A 17,526-nucleotide genomic window follows, 5' to 3' on the forward strand; every position below is an offset into this window, starting at 1 on the left:
TTCAAATATGATTTTGAAAATATATGTAGAACAAAGAGACAGAAACATAAAAAGAAATTAATTATACTTTTTCCTGCATGGCGTTACTTAAAAATTCAAATTATAAATTGCAAATTATCATTACATGACTCCTGGCCTCACAAACATCACATACATTTAAATGTACATGAATTAAATAATTGGATTTGCTAAAAAGCTGTAGTGGAAACTTCTACATTGAAGTGAGAAAAGTCACAGTGTAATGAAATATAGATTTTATGAAATGTAAACACTGACCTTTCCACTAACTAGTGTCATGATCCTGGATTCCAGCCAGGGCTGGGCGTGGCCGTCTAATCGGAAGGGTCACACCTGCGTCTCACGACCTCCGATTAGACCCAGTACATATAGGACCCGGGGGACGACAGAGACTCTGCTAGATCGTTGCCTCTCATGCCTCGTTCCCGCACTACCATACTCCTGACGTCTACCTCCCGTGTACCGACCAACGCCTGTCTCCCGACCTACCCCGTAAGCCTGCCGTTACTGATCTTGCTGCTTGTTTGGACTGACTCCCTGGTAACCGACATTGGAACGAATAAAGGCTTATTCCGCACTGCTTACCTCTCACCTGAGTCGTGCATTTGGGTCCACCCCCGAGTCTCGTCCGTGACAACTAGGTGGTATCCATTTCTGAAAACAGCTCCCACATCGAGAACCCAGCCACACACAAACTGATTGTATGCATCTATGCTCTTGTCAGCTTTCAGGTCATCCATGGTATCAACACTTAGAGCGAAGACAAAATAGTTCACAATGTTGGGGTAAGTTACCTACATGCAGCGAACTTCCCAATATGGCGGACAACTAATGTGCATGCTCGGCAGGGACTCCACTTCGCGTCACTTCACGTGACTAAGAAAGCGTAACTGGATTGACTGGACGCTGTGTTGCGTTATCTCCAATGACCGCCACAGAGATGTCACATGACTAAGAAAGTGTAACAGGATTGGCTGGCTGCTGGGTGTTGGGTTCTGAAATCCTTTGCTAATGTCTGTGACTTGTCTTCTTAACAACAAAGTTGAATTTTAACAACGAAGTTGAATTTCAAATTGAAATCCACTCACCATTTCAAATTCAAATCCTATTCAAATTCAAATCCCGGTGGCGTTCGTTTACTTCCATAGCCTTTGTTTTATCTGCATGAGGTGAAGATCAGCAGCACACCAATATTCTCTCTTTGGTATCAACCTCAAAATGTTTTCTGTGGGGTGTGTCACACTTGTGTGTGTAATTTTCACTCAGAAGCCGTTTTCTCTCTGTGCTCTCTCTTCAAGATGCAATTTTGTGATTGAGGCATCCTTCAGCATGACATGATGGGATTAATTTTCTGGTAACTGGCATTTTAACAGTGGTGAAACAAAATAGGAATTGGTTGTGAGATTTTCCAAATTTTGAATGGTGTTGACCAGTGTTTGTTGTGTTGGACTCAGTTTTCTCTCTTGCTCATTGTCTCAATAACGCAGGGGTCTCTTTTTCTTATTGCGGCAAATTGGTAGATGTCCGAGGGTTACTTGCTGACTTTTGTCTCAAAGTAAATGGGGAAAAAAAATCTGCCAATGGCACAATTATTAACTGAAATGAACTTAAATATGACCCTGTATCCTAAAACAAGTGTTTTAGTCTTCCTGATAAATTAGAACCAAAAAAAGTTGAAACTGACTTAAAATAAGTACAATAACATGTTTTCAGAAAAGGCAGCTCTATGGGGGGACAAACCAGTGCAATCTGTAGGCCGGTCGCAAGCCAAGATAAATGCAGAGGGTTGCGTCAGAAAGGGCATCCGACGTAAAACTGCGCCAAACAAATAAGAGTGTTCATCTAAAGAATACCATACAGGATCGGTGGTGGCCCGAGTTAACAACGCCTGCCCCGGCACCGTTAACCTGCAGGGCATCAGTGGAAATTCGACTCCTGTCGGTCAAAGAGAAAGAAGAGGAGGAAAGCGGATTCAGCAGCAGAAGAAAAGGAATGCACAGAGGCTACAACTGAAAGTAGGGACTTTGAATGTTGGGACTATGACTGGAAAAGGTCAGTTGGTTGACATGATGATGAGGAGAAAGGGTGATACAGTGAAGAAAATAAGTATTTGAACACCCTGCTATATTGAAAGTTCTCCCACTTAGAAATCATGAAGTGGTCTGAAATTGTCATTGTAGAAACATGTCCACTGTGAGAGAGAGATAATCCAAAAAGAAAAATCCCGAAATCAAAATGTATGATTTTTTTTTTAATGATTTGTGTGATACAGCTGCAAATACGTATTTGAACACCAATGTTAATATTTGGTACAGTAGCCTTAGTTTGCAATTACAGAGGTCAAACTTTTCCTTTAGTTCTTCACCAGGTTTGCAGACACTGCAGGAGGGATTTTGTCCCACTCCTCCATACAGATCTTCTGTCGATCAGTTTCTGGGCTGTTGCTGAAAAATGCAGAGTTTGTTTCTTCCTAAGATTTTTGTTTGGGTTTAGGTCTGGAGAGTGGCTGGGCCACGTTATATGTTTTCCTGGCTGTGTGCTTCAGGTCATTATCATGTTGAAAGACCCAACCACAACCAATCTTCAATGCTCTGACCAAGGGAAATAGGTTGCTCCCCAAAATCTCACAATACATGTCCTCCCCCATGTTCAGGAAAAACAGAAAAACACCCCCAAAGCATGATGCTACCACCCCCATGCTTAACAAAAGGGATGGTATTCTTTGGCTGGAACTCATCATTCGTCTTCCGCCAAACACGGTTCGTGGAATTATGACCTCATCGGACTACAAATCTTTCTCTCATTACTTCGCTGTATCATCCAAATTGTCATTGGCAAACTTAAGACCGGCCTTGACATATGCCGATTTAAGGTGGGGAAATCTCCTGTGCAATGCGTGATTTTAAACTATGACATCTTAGTGTATTACCAACAGTCACCTTGAAAACGGTGGTCCCAGCACTTTTCAGGTCATTGACCAAGTCCTGTCGTGTTGACCTGGGGTGATTCCTCACCTTTCTAAGGATCATTGAGACCCCACGAGGTGATATCTTGCATGGGGCTCCACTCCGATTGAGATTGACCGTCATGTTTAGCTTCTTCCATTTTCTAATGATTGCTCCAACAGTGGACCTTTTTTCACCAAGCTGCTTGGCAATTTCTCTGTAGCCCTTTTCAGCCATGTGGAGTTGTACAATTTTGTCTCTGGTGTCTGTGGACAGCTCTTTGGTCTTGGCTATGTTACAAGTTTGAGTCTTACTGATAATATGGGGTGGACAGGTGTCTTTATGCAGCTCACGACCTCACGCAGGTGCATCTGATTCAGGATAGAGTGGAGGTGGACTTTTAAAGGCAGACTAAAGGGTCTTTGAGGGTCAGAATTGTAGCTGATAGACAGGTGTTCAAATATTTATTTGCAGCTGTATTACACAAATAAATCGTTAAAAAAACAGACATTGTAATTTCTGGATTTTTCTTTTGAGATTATCTCATGCACCTAAAATGAAAATTTCAGACCCCTCCATGATTTCTCAGAATATAGCAAGGTGTTCAAATATTTATTTTCTTCACTGTATATTGTGTATCGAAGAGATCAGGTGGAAAGGTAGTAAGGCAAGACGTTTAGGAGCAGGGTTTAAATTATTTTACCATGGAGTAGATGGGAAGAGAAATGGAGTAGCAGTTATTTTAAAAGAATAGCTGGCTAAGGATGTCTTGGAGGTGAAAATAGTATCAGATCGAGTGACAAGCGTGAAATTTGAAATTCAGGGTGTTATGGAAAATGTGATTAGCGGCTATGCCCCATAGGTAGGATGTGACCTTGAGTTCAAAGAGAAATTCTGGAAGGAACTAAATGAAGTAGTTCTGAGCATCCCAGACACAGAGTTGCGATTGGTGCAGATTGTAATGGAAATGTTGGTTAAGGAAACAGGAGCGACGAAGAAGTGATGGGTAAGTACGGCATCTGGCAAAGGAATTTTAAGGGACAGATGGTGGTGGACTCCGTAAAAAGAATGGAAATGGCAGTAGTGAACACTTTTTTCTAGAAGAGGCAGGAACATATAGTGACCTACAAGAGTGGAGGTAGAAACACACAGGGAGATTATATTTTGTGCAGACGATGTATTCTGAAGGAGGTGACTGTAAGGTAGTGGTAGGGGAGAGTGTAGATCAACAGCAGAGGATGTGTAGGTTAATGTATTCATTAAACAGGACAAAAAAGGAAGCAAAGACACCAGTTCAAGTCTCGCGAGGAGAGAGGAGAGGAACTGTCTCGTACAATTCACCACTGCACTCTCTGATTATCCTCTCCTCAGCACCTCTATTTAGTTTTAAGACCCCCCTTATTTACATGGATGTTACAAAAAGGAGACAACAAGCAAAACAGTTTGAAACAAGGTGTACATGTTTGTTCATGTGCGTGTGCATGTGTGGTCATCATTTCTTTAACAGGCAGCAGTTCTAACAGTTCTGATGATTATATATTTTTGTTATTGCTATCTCCTGCTAGGAGGCTGCCACGTTATCTAGAGCAGAGCAAAGCTTTTCTTTATTGGAAGCAGATGTATGATAATTATGATCACAATTATTTCTACAGCGTCACACCTATGTCCCGGTGGTGACAGGCACCCCCTTCCATCTGCCCCTGGAAAGGCTGACAGATGAGGTTCAATTGGAATCCCCTTGGACCATGATGTTTGCAGATGATATTGTTATATGCAGTGAAAGCAGGTTGCAGGTGCAAAAACAATTAGAAAGATGAAGGCATGCACTGGAAAGGAGAGAAACAAAGATTAGCCAAAGTAAAACAGAATATACGTGTGAATGAGAGGGGTGGAGGCGTAAGAGTGAGGCTCTAGGGAGAAGAGATAGTGAGGGTGGACGACTTCAAATACTTGTGGTCAACAATCCAGAGCAATGGTGAGTGTGGTAAGGAAGTGAGGAAACAGGTCCATGCAAGTTGAAACAGCTGGCAGAAGTCTGGTGTGTTATGTGAGAGAAGAGTCTCTGCTAGGATGAAGGGCAAAGTCAATAAAACAGTAGTGATGCCAGTCATGATGTATGGATTGAGAGACGGTGGCACTGAAAAGGCAGCAGAAAACAGAACTGGATGTGGCAGAAATGAATATGTTGAAGTTCTCGCTCAGAGTGAACAGATTGGATGGGATTAGAAATGAGCTCATTGGAGGGACACCCAAAGTTGGATGTTTTGGAGACAAAATTCGAGAGAGTAGACTTTGATGGTTTGGACATGTGCAGAGGCGAGAGAGTGAGTATATTGTTACAACATAGCTGAAGATGGAGCTGCCAGGGAAATGAACGAGAGGAAGACAAAGAGAAGATTGATGGCTGTTGTGAGGGAAGCATTAGGGCAGTTCGTGTTAGAGAGAAAAAGGCAGGAGATAGGCTAAGATGGAAAAAGATGACACGCTGTGGCGGCCCCTAACAGGACAAGCTGAAAGAAAAGGAAGATGTTTTCAGAAGAAATAAGATTTCCCTAGGTAATGTTATGGGTGTTTTGCTCGTGATGGGACAAAATGTGTGTCGAGTAATGGGAGGGGCATTTCCACAAAGCTTGTGTTTAGGGGTGCTTCGTTTGCGCACTTTTTTTTTCCGAGACTTGTCCGTTGTTGCAATGGAACCTGCGCAAAAAAGGAGAATTTCCTGTTTGAGAACATTTTGTTTTGATTGCTTCAAATAAGGTTGTAAAAAAGCTACTTTAATATAAATGTAAAAACCATGCTTTTCTCTTGTTCTTATGTCTAACTTTTAGTATTTCACAGATGAACTGTTTGTGTACAATGGAGCTTGTATATAACAACACCTCATCTATGCTGAGGTATTATAGCCATGCATGAGATCAAGATACAGAAAAACACATTCACATTTTTCTCTGCACCCTAGCTCCATCTGTACACTGTGAAAAATATTTCCTCAAGCTGGTGAAATATCCCCCCCACCAAAAGGAACCATTTAGATCCAAAAACACTGTGGGAAAGCTATTATTTCTAAATATAAATGAATAACCAATTATCCTTGTCACACTTGTTACATTTTGTTCATTTAGTCACACCATCACATTCCAATCATTTTCTTGAACAAATAGCAACAGAATTCTCAACACTTGTTGGAAGGTAAGTGAGGGAGAAGTATCTTCTCTGATTTTGATTTCAATAGTATCAATGCTTTATACATTGCAGGAGAACAACGTTCACTTTGTTAGCGTATCACTGACCTGCTGAATGAAGTGTGTAATGTTTTATGCCGAAGAGTCGAGTTAGGGTTTCGTAAATGGATGATGTCATGCAAGAGAAATGTCTGTTTGCCTATTTGTATCACATCAGACTTGAGAGCACTGGATTCGATTACGAGTCAAGTCAAATGAATACACCCACTCACTTATAAAGACTACAATGATATTACTGCTGATCTTTGCAAGTTAAAAGTACTCACCGTGCTTTACATGCGCAGTACGATTCCAGTTTTATTCTGTTGGATTTCAATATGAAGTTTGTAAGGAGTCGAACTTTTTTTGCATCGATCGTCAACATTTTGCTATAACTCTGACACTGTGTCCTGCTCCGTCCAAAATCTTAATTCCGTGTACATATCCTTGCGTGAAATAGTTAAGACCTCTCTGTAGAACTCTTGAACAAGTCTGACGCATTTGTCAAAAAACATACCACAATATTATCTGGAATGCGCGACAGAGAATCGACTTCAAATATGTTCAATCACCTTTTTGGAAGCTTGTGGGACATAACTGAGGAGGCGGAGCTTAAGATCGCCATCGGAAAGGTCCATAGGCTTCATTGGTTCATGAAAAAACATAACATGGTGTTCACCCCACAACCCACATGAGGATAAGCATCTCAGAAAATAGATGGATGGATTGATAATTATCACAATGGAGCAGTCCTTCCATGTGATTTTTTTTCAACATGACTTGATATTGAACTATTGTTATCATCACTAAGAGGAATAAATGACTGCATGACAGAGACAAGAAAATATGGAGAAGTACATTTGGTTTGAACATTTGATTGACACGTATTACCCAACATAGTAAAAACCTTTGCTTTGATACAATGAGAATCCTGACCAAAAATCAGGTTGAAGTTTGCCTTGAGGCTGTCAAGACAAGTTCAGGACATAAGAGAACAACCATGCTCAAAATACATGGGAAGTTTCTTGTCGACGTAACGAAATGACAGATCAAAGTTTCTAACATGGCAGATCAAAGACCCACATCAGCAACATAAATAGATCACTCCTCCTATTCCCATCTCCAGGGGATTAATGCGCTTGGATGGCATGAAAGGATATTGATGCAACATTTTGCAAATACCAGAGACAATGGAGAATATACTTTTAAAAAAAATGGGTAGACACTTCGGTCCTTGACTGAAACCCTTTCTTCCTCTAACATAAAAAAAAGCTAAAAAAAAAAAATGGATTAACAATATGAATGATGCATTTGATACACAAACTAAACTTGTTTCACACAATCATGGTAACATTGATTCATTTGAAATAAAGTATTTTCATAATGACAGCTTTTCAAATACAATGGTGTGAAGGCGCTGCTAATGCCAAATGGTACAGACAGGTTATGGAGCAACATACAGTATGCTGTCATAAAAATGTCTTGTTCAGGGAGGTCACTGCAGATTTCATTAAGGCAATGTCAAGCCACATTCCATTCGGGTTACAACAGCGCTGTTTTGTAGTAAAACAACACGAGTAGTAGACTGGTTTACTAGCAATCCAGACTCCTCTCACATTGAAAATGTGTGGCGCATTATGTAGCGCTAAATATATGACAAGTGAGAACCTGAGCTGTTGAGCAACTTAAGTTGTACATTATGCAACAGTGGAAAAGAATTCCACCTACAAAGTCTGAACAATTAGAATCCTCACTTCCCAAACAGTTGAGTGCTGCTTGAAAGGAAAGGTGATGTAACATGGGATAAACATAATTGTTTCGAAATGTGTCACAGGCAGAAAAAAAAAAAAAAAAAAAAAAAAAAAAACTTGAGACTGGGAAAAAAAATGTATCCCGTTTGAACAATAAGTGTCTGTCATGTATTCAATTTGAGAAGAGTTTGAAACAAATTTACAAATTATTGTATTCATCTTGTATTTACATTTTAAACATTCTAACATCATTGGAATTGAGATTTGTAAGAAAACGATAAAGTGGCATTTCTGATCTGCTATCTATGGATTGCAGAGTACAGTATTACATGACTTTGGCCCAAGACAAATTCTCAATTTTCAAGTCTTCACCTTCTCATCTGTGAAATTGACTGCTCAGTATCCTGGCTTTGACCTGTCACAGTTGAGATTCAAGATTTCATTTGTCATTTCCATCTATTCTGATGGGTCGTTGTGCTGCATTTGAGCCCGAGACCACAGATGGGACAGATTCCAAATTGCCATGATCCTGAACACAAGGATCAGAAATAGATGGATGGATGCCATTTCCAATAACAGTCTGTGTTATCGTCACCGTGGTAGCCATTTAGGTGAATATTTGCATAAAACTAGTCATCTATCCTCTAATCAAACAAAAGAAAATGCAACACTGCAATTCTACTGGAATGTTTTTTTTTTTTTTAATCAATGACAATGGGGAAGGTAAAGGTCACAAGAGGAAGGACAATTAATTTGTGAAAAAGAGACATTTGGCTACCAACAGGGCTACACAGGGTCCAACCTTGACATGTCAACAACTCTACAACTAAATGCTTTTAAAAAAAAAAAAAAAAAAAAAATCTGACCTGCAAGTGCAAGTAATATTTAATAAGTAGCACATCAGACATCACTAACACCCACTCGTACAACCTTCGAATCAACTTGTTCACTGGGACATGGAGAAGACTAAAAGGTGAAGTTGAAGTCTGTCAATCTTCTGAACATGTCTGAGCTGTCCCCAGCAGATGACTGAAGCAAAAGGTGTGAATCACATCAGCACCTTGGTAATCTTTTTTCATGCCTCTGTGCTTTGAAAGTCGTTCGACTACTTTTAGATAGAACAAAAGCTGCTGCAAACACCTTGTCTGTACATAACACTTCTATCTATAAAAGAGCTAATAGAACACACGTCACGAGTAGTCAGCTCACATGATTAAACCGACTGATGAATTGTGCTAACGTTTAAATAAAGGATCACGCTTCATCTAAATCTTAATTCGGAAAGCCTTATCCCTCATATTTACTGTAAGTGAACAACTGCCCGAAATGAATGCTTTTATATCATAGGCAAAGGACATGAACTCTTGTCAGGACACTGCACATACATAACAGAAAATTTACTTTTTGCGACAACCCATTAAATGTGACCTCGGCCAATTTCCAAGCTGTTCTGAATTTTGCCCTGTCTTGTCAGGCTTGACGGCCTTTTTCAGAACATCCAAACAAAATGGAAGAAACATCTTGCTCAGCCATGACTGGACTACAGAATGTAGCACTGACATTCAGTTCTGTCAAAATAATTCAATACTCACCTTTGACAGTTTTATGTACATGTTAGTTGATTTGGAGAACAAAATATGTACCAAAAAAAAAAAAAAAAAAAAATTCAACGTAGCTAAGAGACTTTCTCCTGGAGTAGTGATGGGTTGCATCCCATCTATATTACATTTGGAACCAAAAATGTATCTGTCAACATGTCTCAATCTAAGAATGAGATAACTTTATAATTGATTTAAAAAAAATATATATATATATATATTTTTTTTTTTTTTTTTTTTTTAAATGGACAGATGTAGGCAGCAGAGTGGATGACTGGTTAGTGTCTGCCTCACAGTTCCGGGGTTCAAATTCCAGCACCTGTGTGGAGTTTACATGCTCTCTCCTTTCCTGCGTGGGTTTTCTCTGGGCACTCTGGTGTCCTCCCACATCCCAAAAACAGGCATTAATCGAAGACTCTTTATAGCCTTTAGGTGAGAATTTGTATGAAAATTGTTTATATGTGGCCTGTGATTGGCTGGTAACCAGTTCAGGATGTACCCTACCTCCTACCCGTTGATAGCTGGGATAGGCTCCAGCACTCCCTGCAACCCTGGAGGATTAACAATCCAAAAATTGACCAATTGATGGATAGATATGGGCCACTAGGTTGTAGATGTGGTAAAAAGAAAATTGTGCATCAATAGGTTTATCCTAAGAAAATGTTTATTTTATTACAATAAATCAATTGACCAAAAAGATGAATGAAAAAATTAGACAAAAAAAAATTCATTTAAATATGGATCAACGCATGTGTGGGTCTCAAGATTAGGACAAATGTTTCCCTCTGCTGGACAATAATAGCAGGATCCATCGCCACAGATAAAGGTAATACTGCAAAAGATGGCTTATCTTTGAGAAAATGACTTCGTACAGTAGTATTTGTCTCACCACAGTTACAAACCACACTTGGTTCAATCAGTACCAGAGCTGATTTGTTTTTTTTTTTTTATTACAAAAGACAGCAACATAATTGTGACCCACCTCCGCAAAATTTTCCACAATGCCTCACATACATCCAGATCCAAACATCAACATGCATTCATACATAATCTTGTTTCACGACATTCACAACAGCCTTTCCCTCCCCTCCCTACCCAACAAGTCCTGTTGTCAAACTGACAACAAAAACTCAGTGCTTCAGTTTACTGCTGGCCCTCTTTCTTCTCACCCTCTGAGCTGGAGCTAGAGCTGCTGCTGCTGTCACGCTCTGACGCCATCTGCAGCAAGAAAAAGAGAAGTACAACACTGAACTGGCTGGAATGTTTTACAGAATATTCTCTGACAGTGGTTTATATTTTTGTTTTTCCTTTCAGTTTGGGTTTCAAATGTTGCTGTATGCATTTTGGAACAGCAAAGTTACAGTATTAAAAGAACTGAATGTTTTAGTATAGAACAGCATGTTAAAAATAAATTGCATATATTATATAAATAATAGAAGTACTATTTGATTAAGTTCAGCCTGAATTTCAGTGAAATTGCTTTCATCAGATAGAGGCACACTCAACCCTCTTTATACATGAAAACCCTGTGTGTGTAGACCATAAACAACTCACTGAAAAAAATATATATATATATATTTTTGAGGTCATTAAGTAACGTGTCGAGCATACAGCCTATAGGAGTTCAATCCAGCCCACAGATCTAAGATGTAAGCGACAAAATAAAGTGGATGTAAATGTTATGTGGATCTGTCTTTTGTCTTTGGATTGCTTTTTCTTATTTCCCTCTCCACTTGCCGTGCAGCAGCTGGTGCCTGGACTTTTTTTATTTTTTGGAATGGGCTGATTACCAAAGGCTAAAGAAATATTACCACTACAGATCTCACTTCAGTATGTACAGGGGTTCTACAGATCTCACTTCAGTATGTACAGTTTGGCGGTCAACAGAATTATTATGCTTGAGTAGAAAAGAGTGAAAGCAATTTCATTTGAAAATGAGATTAAAAATTATTAAATTTTATACACACCTTCTTGTAGGCCATTTCAAAGAGCTTGAGTGACGCCTGTTGAAGGTTGTTTGCTGCTTGCTTGATGTTCTCTCCCGTTTCAGAATCCTTGTTGGTCAGAAGATCTCGGACCTTGGTGATCTCTTCCTTCAGCTTGGCACACTGCAAGGGGAGAGTTACAAAGGTTGTCAGGGAATCATTCACAATTGGCCAGACATAACTTACTGTAAGACTTCCAATAGTGGGGCTCTGTGGCTTATTTTGTTTGTTCTGTTCATCAGAACAGAGCTGGACACAGTGAAAAGTAGAACAATTACAAGAACTGTGTAATTGTAATACTACATGACCAATGCTGTTTTTTAATAAAAGTAACTGCTTGCTAACTTTGTGCTTTTGATTCACATTGGCAACCACTGAAAACACATCGAAATTGGCTCCTAGTCAGGATTTGATACAGTTTGAAAGACTACTATAGAAAAGATACTTCATTTTAAATGTGGTGCTGCCGTTGGTAAATTCTGCTACAATTAATACCTGATGCAGAAATCTTTCAAATCACAGAGTATTTGAAAATAGTCTTTAGTGGAACCCTCCCCCATGATCTGCCACTTCTGTACTTTTTATGCAACGTATTTTACAGACAACACCATACACCAGTTAATAAGTCACGGCCACTCTAGTCGCCCCCCCATACAAGACCCACGCTGGACCATACACCCCGGACGTATCCCGTGCTACGATGTGAAATTAAGAAATTCACACAAACTTTGTAAGTATTTACATACCTTGTTTCCAAACAGTAAATGTAACGCCGCAGTAAAACAGCTCAAACATAACAGAAAAGTCTGTTTTATAAGGTAGTGGGGATAGCTGCACATTTTTATGCAAAGTTAACATTTTAGAGAGCATGGTGTGAAGTCAATTGTGGTTGTCAGGATTTCAAGATGGATGTATAAATTTATGTAAATTTTGTAAAAGTTTTTAAAACTTAAGTTTTAGAAACTGTCCCCATGAAGAGCCGCTTTGGGAAAAAAAAAAAAGATACGTCTGAAATTGCTTCTAGGATTTACTTCAACATTTGCAACAAGATAAAAAGGTAAATATTTTCTGAACTCTTATTTTATGTAGTAATTTGTACCAAAACAATGGGGAAACATTGGTTATTCACAGTATAAGTCACATTATACTGGCCACTTGAAAACAAATTACGGTGAATGTGGATTACAAACTAAATTGAGTGACAATAGCTACTACATATTTATCAGGTGATATGTCAAACTTTCTGTGACATTTCTGGATACTTGAACTTACAAACCCATTTATTGTCCTGAAATAACTTTTCCTAATAAAATCTTGTTCTTTTCCTTTCAGCTTGTCCCATTAGGGGTCGCCACAGCGTGTCATCTTTTTCCATCTAAGCCTATCTCGTGCATCCTCCTCTCGAACAGCCACTGTCCTCATGTCCTCCCTCAACATCCATCAACCTTTTCTTTGGTCTTCGTCTCAGACTTTTGCCTGGCAGCTCCATCCTTAGCATCCTTCTACCAATATACTCATCTTTGAACATGTCCAAACCATCGAAGTCTGCTCTCTCTAACCTTGTCTCCAAAACATCCAACTTTGGCTGTTCCTCTAATGACCTTATTTCTAATCCTATCCAACCAGCTCACTCCAAGCGAGAACCTCAGCATCTACATTTCTGCTACCTTCAGTTCTGCTTCCTGTTGTTTCTTCAGTGCCACTGTCTCATCCGTACATCATGGCCGGCCTCACCACTGTTTTATAAACTTTGCCCTTCATCATAGCGGAGCTTCTTCTGTCACATAGAACACCAGACACCTTCTGCCAACTGTTCCACCCTGCTTGGACCCATTTTTTCACTTCTTTACCACACTCTCCATTGCTCTGTATTGTTGACCCCAAGTATTTGAAGTCATCCACCCTCGCTATCTCTTTTTCCTGGAGTTTCACTCCTCCTCCACTCACATTCATGCCCAGATATTCTGTTTTAGTTTGGCTAATGTTAATTCCTCTCCTTTCCTGCGTGCCTCCATCTTTCTAATTGTTCCTCTGCCTGCTCTCTGCTTTCACACAATTATTGTAATTTGATGACTGGGTTTATCTCTTCTGAACCCAATAAGTTGAATGATATGCAAGGTGGCAATTAACTATGAAACACATTTTTACCATGAGTCCTACAGTGAAGAAAATAAGTATTTGAACACCCTGCTATATTGCAAGTTCTCCCACTTAAAAATAATGGAGGGGTCTGAAATTTTCTTCGTAGGTGCATGTCCACTGTGAAAGAGATAATCCTAACAGAAAATTCGGGAAATCACTATGTATGATTTTTTAACGATTTGTGTGTGTGATACAGCTGCAAATGTGTATTTCAACACTTTAGAAAACCAATGTTAATATTGGGTACAGTAGTCCTTGTTTGCAATTACAGAAGTCAAAACGTTTTCTCTAGTTGCTCCCCAGGTTTGCACACACTGCAGGAGTGATTTTGGCCCACTCCTCCACAGATCTTCTCTAGATCAGACAGGTTTCTGGGCTGTCGCTGAGAAACGCGGAGTTTCAGCTCCCTCCAAAGATGGAAAGTGGCTAGGCCATGCCAGAACCTTGATATGCTTCTTACAGAGCCACTCCTTGGTTTTCCTGGCTGTGTGCTTTGGGTCATTCTCATGTTGAAAGACCCAGCCATGACCCATCTTCAATGCTCTGACCCGGGGAAAGAAGTTGTTCCCCAAAATCTCGCAATACATGGCTGCGGTCATCCTTTCCTTAATACAGTGCAGTCGTCCTGTCCCATGTGCAGAAAAACACCCCCGAAGCATGATGCTACCACCCCCATGCTTCACAGTCGGGATGGTGTTCTTGGGATGGAACCCATCATTTGTCTTCCTCCAAAGACGGTTAGTGAAATTATGACCAAAAGTTAAATTTTCGTCTCACCTTACCACAAGGCTTTCTTCCATGACTCCTCTGTATTATCCAAATGGCCATTGGAAAACTTGAGAGGGGCCTTGACATGTGCTGGTTTAAGCAGGGGGACCTTCAGTGCCACGCATGATTTCAAACCATGACGTCTTATTGTATTACCAACAGTCACCTTGGAAACGGTGGTCTGAGCTCTTTTCAGGTCATTGACCAAGTCCTGTCATGTAGTCCTGGGCTGATTACTCACCTTTCTAAGAATCATTGAGACCCCATAAAGTTATATCTTCCAGGCGGCTCCACTCCGATTGAGATTGACGGTCATGTTTAGCTTCTTCCATTTTCTCATGATTGCCCCAACAGTGGACCTTTTTTTCCCACCAAGCATATTAGCAATTTCTCCATGGCCCTTTCCAGTCATGTGGAGTTATTCAATTTTGTCTCTGGTGTCTTTGGACAGCTCTTTAGTCTTGGCCATGTTACAAGTTTGAGTCTTACTTATTATATGGGGTTGGACAGCTGTCTTTATGCAGGTAACGACCTCATTTGATTCAGGATAATACATGGAGTGGAGGTGGACTTTTAAAGGCAGAATAACAGGTCTTTGAGGGTCAGAATTCTACCTGATCCACAGGTGTTCAAATACTTATTTGCAGTTCTATCACAAAAATTGTAAAAAAAAAAAAAAAAAAAATGTTTTCAGATTATCTCTGACAGTGGAGATGCACCTACGATGAAGATTTCAGACCCCTCCATGTTTTCTAAGTGGAAGAACTTGCAATATTGGAGGGTGTTCAAATACTTATTTTCTTCACTGTATATCATCAAGAAAATATTTACATTGTATGTATTCAAGTTTAGGATGGTAACATAGGATGCACAGATGACTTATGGAAGCTGCAGAAAAAAAAAACATTGTCAAAACAGATTATGTCATGTACCTCATCAGCAGGAAGCTGGTCCTTGAATTCCTCCATCTTTGACTCTGTATCATGGACAATGCCTTCAGCCATATTCACAGCTTCCACACGCTCCTAGTAGACAGAATGAAATGGGTCAACAGGACAGTCAAGATGAGGTGACTTTTGCATTTTAGGATAAAAGTAAAAACATTGGACAGACAATTCCGGCCATTTCAAGGTATCAGCTTCTTATAAAAGGTGCTGATATCACCCATGGTACCAAAGGCAAAAAAAAATTCGGGCATTTGGACAACTACACCTCAAGGCATTACCGTTCTCTGGATTACTGAGAATGCACACACATGACCTTAAATAAAATTCAAATAGTTTAAAAACATACATTATAAATGTTGCTGCATGTGCAAATATGGGAGGTGGACATGATGACATTCCATCATAAATATTAGTCTATGTATTAATTTGCAGTTAGTTTTCAAACCAGGTAATACTCAACTGGTCTATTAAATCAGATCTCAGTGTTGCCATAATTACCTTGAAAAATAAATTGATTAGTTTACAAGTCCAATCCAATTTACTATTCATTTGGTTTAAAAAATAAGCTACGAAAAAGTATTTACTTTCAGCAACTGCCAAGTGTCAGGAATATCACTCATCCAGAGTACAAAAAGAAATTTAACTTCACCCATTACTTGGTCATAAGAATAAGCAATAACTTGATTAATGTAGTTCAAGCAACATCAGGTGTGAAAACCTTGAAGACTTCCATAAAACATTTTACCTTGGTCATCGCCAACAAGGGTATATAAAGTATTTAGATGAACTTTTGTGATAGACCCAAAAGTTATATTCCCCCTTAACTTTCTAATTCTTAAAAAAAAAAAAAAATCATTTTCTGGATTTTTCCTCTCATTATGTCTCATAAGTGAGGTAAATCTATAAAGTAATCCCTTTACTTCCATTGTGGCTTCAGTGCATCGCGGGTTCCCCCCCGCCGAAAAAAAAAGCCAGACCATCTTTTTGGAGCTCATCAAAGCCGCACCCAGCAACTAACCCCCCCCCCTTATTTTCTGCACTATTAGAGTGTGTGTGTGTGTGTGTGTGTGTGTCAACCTCTTTAGTTCAAAATGCTTCCGAAGCACCATGCTTGATCATAAAGCTGCCCCTAAAGCAGTCCACCTGAATAGGAAGATGCAAAAATAAGAGTATTGTTTGAAAACGGAGCTGCATTCACTTTGTGGACACCGGACTGCAGAAAAACAGCCCGGTGACTGAGGAAGAGGAAGCTGATCGATCGGCGAAAAAGTAAAACTTGTGGATATGATCAAAGACGGCAGAAGTTACGCTTTTGTGGCACCATTATGGTGTGAATGAATCAGAAGGGCGCTACATAACGAGTGATGTGGTAAACATCTGTAAAACTGCTTCAATGGCTTTTAATAAGGAAATGAAATGTGCGATGATCAACCTCAAGCAACAATGAGGGATTTCACTCCCTCAAAGATGAGGCTTTTCGGAAAGCAAATGTTCGCTTGAAAAATTTCAAGTTTGACAATATGGTACAAGCTGTCAACTTTAGTAATTGTGTTGACGGGGTTATGTCCTTTCAGAGATTGTTGGATTAAATGGATTAATTTTACAAAGTTCTAATTTTCTCTCGTTTTGCTTTTAATGCTCTTTTGTGATGCTTAACATGCTTACATTGACTCGCGTTTGTTTTGTTTATCGTCTCAAGGTTGCTTTCTTTATTCACCACGTTTGCTGTTTGTTACGTTTCGGTTCACTCTAAGGAAAAAAAAAAAGATTTGTGGAGAGATGTGCTCAGAACGGACTGGAGATGGGAGAGAGACAGTTTACCACACCGGTGAAACGGAAGTGAAGTAATAGCGCCTCGTCAGAAGTGACGCCACAACAGTCCGTTGCGGACATTTGGTGCTACACAAGAAGACATCCCGCGTTAGCTTTGTGACTTTGTACTGCAATAAGAATATTTTATTATTATTTAACTCAGGGGTTCCTAGACTTTTTTTTACCCCAAGATCTACTTCTCAAGCATCCAGCCTCTCACGATTGACTTTTTTTTTTTTTAAGAAGGACCAATGATGAAATACAATGACCATGTCACAAAGACCTACCCACTAGTCAGTGGATTCGTCCAAATGCAGTGAGAAAAACTCAATCGCCGAT

At 39.7% G+C, this 17,526-nt stretch overlaps 1 protein-coding gene and 1 long non-coding RNA gene across 2 annotated transcripts in view; one reads left to right on the forward strand and one right to left on the reverse strand.

Annotated features, from left to right (window-relative positions):
• The first annotated feature begins 341 nt into the window (after positions 1–341).
• Positions 342–2,032, forward strand: LOC133508787 (uncharacterized). Its single transcript, XR_009797155.1, has 3 exons — positions 342–659; positions 743–803; positions 867–2,032. It is a non-coding gene; the product is annotated as an uncharacterized LOC133508787 (long non-coding RNA).
• An 8,143-nt stretch (positions 2,033–10,175) lies between these two features.
• Positions 10,176–17,526, reverse strand: part of hspa9 (heat shock protein 9) — a 42,270-nt gene continuing 34,919 nt past the window's right edge. The window contains exons 14-16 of the mRNA XM_061835944.1: positions 15,361–15,453; positions 11,501–11,641; positions 10,176–10,751 (exon numbers count right to left, since the gene is read on the reverse strand). Of these exons, the coding sequence (XP_061691928.1) occupies positions 10,677–10,751; positions 11,501–11,641; positions 15,361–15,453 (309 nt within the window). The 3' untranslated portion in view covers positions 10,176–10,676. The remainder of the gene's footprint in view (positions 10,752–11,500; positions 11,642–15,360; positions 15,454–17,526) is intronic.

The sequence above is a fragment of the Syngnathoides biaculeatus genome, chromosome 11 (genome assembly GCF_019802595.1).
Source record: "Syngnathoides biaculeatus isolate LvHL_M chromosome 11, ASM1980259v1, whole genome shotgun sequence".
NCBI classification, from domain to species: Eukaryota; Metazoa; Chordata; class Actinopteri; order Syngnathiformes; family Syngnathidae; genus Syngnathoides; species Syngnathoides biaculeatus.